Source organism: Semicossyphus pulcher, unplaced genomic scaffold (assembly GCF_022749685.1).
Source record: "Semicossyphus pulcher isolate SPU_LCO1_2020_fin unplaced genomic scaffold, fSemPul1.0.p SCAF_26, whole genome shotgun sequence".
NCBI lineage: Eukaryota > Metazoa > Chordata > Actinopteri > Labriformes > Labridae > Semicossyphus > Semicossyphus pulcher.
Window position 1 is genome coordinate 2,489,052 of NW_027211700.1, and position 6,315 is coordinate 2,495,366.

Below are 6,315 nucleotides of genomic sequence, written 5' to 3' on the forward strand. Positions count from 1 at the left end.
GCTGCTTCCTGCTTCCTGCAGACATCCTGAGAACTGAAGTTATTTTCTGCCTTTCAGACGTCGAGATGACTCAATTATTTAAGAGCCATACCTATATGTGACGTGCCTAGATATTCAAGCTGAATCCTTACAGTGCATTCTGCATATAGTTCTGGCTCAAAAACAGCTGTTAATCAAAACCGTGTTGCTGCGAATGAGCAGCTGTAAAAGAGGTCTGATGCTCACTCAGTGACTTTTTTAAACAACATGAAGACCTCAGAGATCAAACTGAAGGAGGAAAATCAGCAGAATTATTTTAAATATCAAGAGAGAGATTCATGCAATACACAGAACACCTGCTCTGACCTAAAGGGATAGCTAGGGCGCGAGTGGAGTTGCTTCTTTGGGCTTGTTCTCTATCTCTATCTCTCTCTCTCTCTCTCCAATACACCTGTTTGAAAAATCCTTTAGCGCAGACTCCACATAAAGATGGCCGACATGACAGCTCCATAAAGCCCGCCTCCTCCATGTTAACAGATGGGACATGAGTCAAACTATTAAATCAAAATACACGTCAAATACATTTTTCTCAAACATGGTTTCTGTCATTATAGTTAGTTCTCATCATGCTGATTTATGTCCAAGTGTTCATTTTTCTGACAAGTTTACTTTTAATTAGTTATTTGATGCTATAAAAAGGGGGCGTGGCCTCATGATTGACAGCTCTGTTGACAAATGGGGCTCCTGCAGCGTCCTGTTCCCGATTAGCAGAGTAGAGGAGGAACGGCGAGAGGAGACGTAACTAACACAAACACTACAGTCATTGAAGTTTCCATCAGCGTGAAGATCTGCTTCAGACCGACACAAGAAGCTGTTCTGCTGCAGACTGAGCCCACCTGAGGGCTCCAACACGCCAAGGACACCTGAGGGCTCCAACACGCCAAGGACACAAGGTAAAGGTGTGTCTCCAGCCGATCTCTACTGCACACACTCTGGATACAAATAAGCAAGATGGCAGCGGCCGCTCCGCTGGGATTTTCGTTTTACTTTTGTACAAGGAGAGGAGGTGGAGACGCGTCATCCATCTTTATATTTTATTCTCTTTACCGAAGGAAGAGCACTTCCTTTCCCGTGCCCTGCATTGTTTACAGTCCAGCTAGCATCTTGAGAAACGAGAATGGAGTTGGAGTTGAGATACGACGTCTAAGAATGGATTGTTCGCTGCACTTTGAATGCAGATATCTGTTTACTGGGATTAATAAAAAGCTAAATCATCATCAAATGGAGCCGGGATGGCGGATTGCGTTTCCCCCCTTTTGCTCTCCACACGGACTCTCTATTTTCTTGCATGCAACCAAAACCTGCCGATACGTGATCGGCCAGCACTACTCAGACTACAAACAGAAACCAGAACACTTCTAATACCCAAATCCAGCTGCAGTGCAAACACTTCACTAAACCACATGCAATGGTTTAAGCACAATTTCCCTCTGGATCCTGATTGTGTTCAGTGTGTTCTGTAGTAAAAGGAGTGAGAATGAGGTTTGATTGGTCTCTAAAAGCAATCTTTTCCTTCCTGTTTGACTGCCGGCTAGATTTTGGTCTTGATATTTTTAGCGTGACCTTTCCTCTTCATTAAAATGATGAAACTACACACTCACATTTACACTCTCGCACACTGAGCCACACCTTTCCACATTCAGCCGCCTTGTGACATTTCAGCAGCAGGGAAATCTCCCCGGTTGTGGATTTTAGGGTGAAGGCAGCAGGAGGATTACAGTGGCGGAGCCGGCTGAGAGGTTAAAGGAGTAATGATTTATTCCTCACAGGAGAGACGTGAGAGATTCATCAGCAGCAACAAAAAGCCTGTGGCTGTGTTTGAGCTGCTGGTGGAGACAGACGACGATACAACCTGTGCAGGAAAGATGCTCAGCTGGAACAATTCAGACAGACGCTTTAACCGAAGACGTCTGCCTGCAGGGCTGGATTATTCAGGGATGGATTCATGGATCGAAAGAACATTTAAAGATTAGCTTATTATTTTAAAATGAAAATCTTTGGTATTTGGACCGTTGGTTTGACAAAGATCCGATTTGACCTCTCTTTGGGCTCTTTCTGATATTTTAGGGATTAAACAATTAATTGTACAAATAATTAGCAGATTAATCAATAAGGAGAAATAATCATTAGTTGCAGCAATACTTGTATCTCATGGAAAATAGCAAATATCAAGCTTGGGACATAATACAAGGGACATTTTTGTGATTGTGCAATGCATTGTAGGAATATTACAGGTGTTTTAGCAGGTTAAAAACACCTCGAAACTCAATGTATACTTATTGCAGGAGCATACAAGTCTATAAGATAATGTAGGAATATTACTTTAGTGATTTAATGCGGGAATGGAACAGCCAGATACTAAATATATTAGTCTGGATAAAGGAAACAAGACATGTTAACGCTTTAGAAACTGAAATCAGGTGCAGCCTATGTGCACGAATTCAGCTTCATTCAGGTGAACTTGCGTTAAAAAAAAGAGAGTAATTTCAGCCTAACGCTGCACAAACAAGCCTGAATATAAATGCAACACGTCGGAGCCTCCTGAGGTGAGTTTGCACTGAATGATGACACAAAATAATTCAGTAACAATATAAATCTGCAGCTCGACGGGCCGTCAAACAGCGCCTACCTCTCGTTTCACGTTCCATAATAATTTCTCTTTGTAGTCTTCCTCCGTGGAGCCCTCCATGTCCGCCTGTCTGTCTGTGTGTTTAACCTGTCTGTCTGTCCGCGGTGAGCACGACACGGTCCGTCCGCTCCCTCTGAGCCTGCTTTTCCTTTTTATTCCTCGTTTCCTTCTTCCTTCGCTCAGCTGGACTCTGACGCAGCCGAGCTGCCTGACGGCAACGTCACAGGGTCCGCCCTCCTCCCCGCGCTGATCAATGGAGAAAATCTCAGAGAGCCTCCCAGCATCCAGCCCGCCCCGCCCTGCAGCCCGCAGCCTCTCAGCATCCAACACACCAACCTGTAGAGCTGCAGGTTATTTTTAGCAGCGTCTTCGTCCTCCACCGAGAATAAAAGAGCTACAGCAGGGGAGCTGATGTTCTCCTGCGTGGAAGGTGTGAAATGATCGGTTGTGATAATCCTCTCAGGTTTAGGGGAGACCGGGGTTGGATGGTACAGTGCTTATAACTGCCACAACAAGTAGGGGGCGATGTTTCATAATGTGTCAAGTACTAAGTGTCATGTCATGCTCGTTTCGATCTGACACAAGCAACAACCTCCGGGAATGAGAAATTAAGCCAGTGCCAAAGTTCTAAAAAAACTGCAGTTCCTCGAGTGGCCACTTGAGGCTTGGTCAAAAGTGAGTCAGTCGCCATAGAGCCTCATTTTCTATTTTTGACAACTGTATGGGGAGAATTCAGGTTTCAGGTTATGTTTAATTAGGGGTGTGGTCTCTGTACGTGACAGTTGTTGGTGCTTTTTCATTTTTTCATGCAAAAATCAGACAAATAATCTCTCTCTCTCTGTGATTTATCAAACATTTTGTCCGTGCAAGAAGCCTGTGCTCCAGCTTTTTGGTGAGTTAAATTCTAGTATTATTGTACTGATGTATTTGCACTACGAGGCAGGTATACTGCGCTGGTCATACCTGGCTTGTTAGCCTGTTCAGTGTTTACTGTAGTGATGAGAAGACCGGGTATTCTAAGTTTCCTGGTACGTGTCGTTCACCCGATTCTGCTGCTTCTTTAGTCTGATTAATAAACACCAGCAGTCAATCACCACCACCAAAATAGTCTCCTCTGTGGGAAAGACGACGTTAAACGACTTTATTCATGAGCTAATGAATTAGCCATGGGAAAAGACTTGCCACTTGCCAACCCCTCGCTCCTCTCCAGCACCACCCTCTCGTCCAATTATGGTCACTTCTTGCTCCAGAAAACCAACATGGCGGCGGCCAAATCCCAAACATGAGGCTTCATTTATGCAGTCGAGACACCATTGGGCGATGTCACGGTGGCTACGTCCATTATTTATACACTACGATAGTAACAGTTAATCCAAGAAGTCTGTGCTCCAGCTTTTTCAGGGAGTGAATTCTGTAATTATCTAATTATCTGTTTGTGTTCACTGTTACTGGCTTGTTGGCTCATTGATCGTTTGTCATACATTGATTTGTTTGTAGAGGCCCATGCATGGGAATCAGGATTGTTGTTAGGGTGCGCTGAGTCATGAGCCGGTTAAAACCTGTTACTTTAAGTTACCTGTTTCGTATCCTTCACTCACTCCTTGGCCTCACAATGAAGAAATGTGCAAACAAGCACATTGGGATGCACCGATACCGATGCCAGTATCAGGTATCGGGCGGACACTGAGCTTAAGTACTCTTACTTGTAAAACAACACCGATACAACCGCACCTGGTGCTACTTCACGGCTTGACGTTAGCCTCCCGTTACTTGAGCAGGTAGGCGGAGTAGGTCAGCATGTCAGCAGTTTGGAGATATCTCAAAATAAACGATGATTAAAGGAGGGTGGACTGCAAACTATGCACTGCGAAACTGTTGAGAGGAGGGGTGAAAAGCAGCTCCTTTAACACCTAATTTAATGTTGAAAAAACGCTTCGCACATCTGTTTCAAAACAGTTGCGTAGGAGAGGAGCAGGTCAAACAACATAAAAAGTGTAAACTCCCGCACACTGTCTAAACTTGCAGAAATTATATTTATTTGCAACATTTCGGTACAAGACCTTCATCAGGCAAACTGTTTGTCAAAAAGGGAGATCAACTTAAATAGGAAGTGGCTGCAAGCCTGCGACCAGACTGGCTGCAGGAAACGTTGCAAATAAATATAATTTCTGCAAGTTCAGACAGTGTGTGGGAGTTTACACTTTTTTTTATCTCAGGAGACGAGCAGATATGACACAGATCTGTGTGTTTCTCATGCTCGGGCTCAATAAGGTCGCAATCTGTCCGTATTTCTGCGCAGTTACTATAAAGTCTATACGTCTCCACATGTGAATGACACGAGCAGAAGCTGTAGCCTGCAATCAGTTCATCATAGTTTATAATAACGCAGTGCGGGGAGGACACAGACCACGCGGACCTTTCTGTCTGTCTGTCACTGTTCACAGACTCCAGTCTGCTGTGTGGTTCATATCTGTCACACATAAACACTGAGCTGTAGAGGAGCATCAGGCTTCATGATCAGACAACAACTGTTATATAGCTTCAGCCCGTGATCACCCGCTCCCTCCCTCCCTCAGTTTCTTATTATATGATGTTTATTTAAAGTCTAATGAAGGTGAATGAGGATTCGGAACAGCCCTAGTACTCATATCGGTGCTCAGTATCGGCAAGTACCCAAATGTAAGTACTTGTACTTGGTCTGAAAAAGCGGTATCGGTGCATCCCTAATTTATAATCAACAATAACTAAAAGATGAAGGCAATAGATTTTATTTTCAGTTGCTAGCAACAGCCTGCAGAAAACCTTCGTCAAGAAGTCTGCTGGGGTTCGCTGTCACACCATCTGTCGACTCTTTAATAGATGCATCTTCATTTCACTTTTCATGGTTTATAACTTTGTAATAAAATAAGTTAAAGGAACAAACGTGATACCCGTTTTAATCCAAGACCTCAATCATCCGTCTAAAGTAGGAATCATTTCTGTGAGACGTGTTGATGACGAACAATTTATGCAAGAGTAATAAGTGTGACAACCAACCCCGGTCTCCCCTATTTTTAGAGCTGATAGCTCTTCAGTGCATTCATACAGGAGGAAACATGTGATGCATTTAATGAGCTCATTAAAATTCAGCTTATTAAATGACTTCATTCACAAGCTGGCCACAGTGGCAGCAACGCTCGGGAGAGGCTGCAGCTGATCCGGGGTGACTCTATAAATAGTCTTTGTGAAGCACACTGTGGTCATCCTCGGTGATGATGCCAGGCCGGCCGGCTGCAAAATAAGTGACGTCACAAAATGTGATCGCTAGAAGAAACTCCCTGTTTGGTTGGAGTCACTGTCTTAAACCTGCTGCTGCCCCCATGTGGGCTGAGGGTGCGACTGCAGCCATCAGATGAACTGTTGATCTGAAAAGCTTCCCTAAAAAAAACTGCACTTTATGTTGTAAAGAGTCAAAGAAGAAAGAGAATAAACCTGTAAGAAAATATATGAGGTAATAATAAATGGAATAAACAAACGAATTAATAACTTTAAAGAATGTGGAAATGTAAAGACAAATACCAAAATATAAAAAAACTAGAAGCACCGCCTCGCGGTTGTGAGCCTCCGCCAACCAGCCAAGTTGCAGTTTACATCCATGTCTGTCCAGA

The 6,315-nt window shown here is 43.8% G+C and overlaps 1 protein-coding gene across 2 annotated transcripts in view; it reads right to left on the reverse strand.

Moving 5' to 3' along the window:
* The window catches only part of sgsm2 (small G protein signaling modulator 2), an 83,092-nt gene extending 80,214 nt beyond the window's left edge, over window positions 1-2,878 (reverse strand). For both annotated transcript variants that reach the window (XM_069676532.1, XM_069676531.1), the window contains exon 1: window positions 2,669-2,878. In XM_069676532.1, coding sequence (XP_069532633.1) covers window positions 2,669-2,728 — 60 coding nt within the window. In that variant the 5' untranslated portion in view covers window positions 2,729-2,878. The remainder of the gene's footprint in view (window positions 1-2,668) is intronic.
* Between the last annotated feature and the right edge of the window lie 3,437 nt (window positions 2,879-6,315).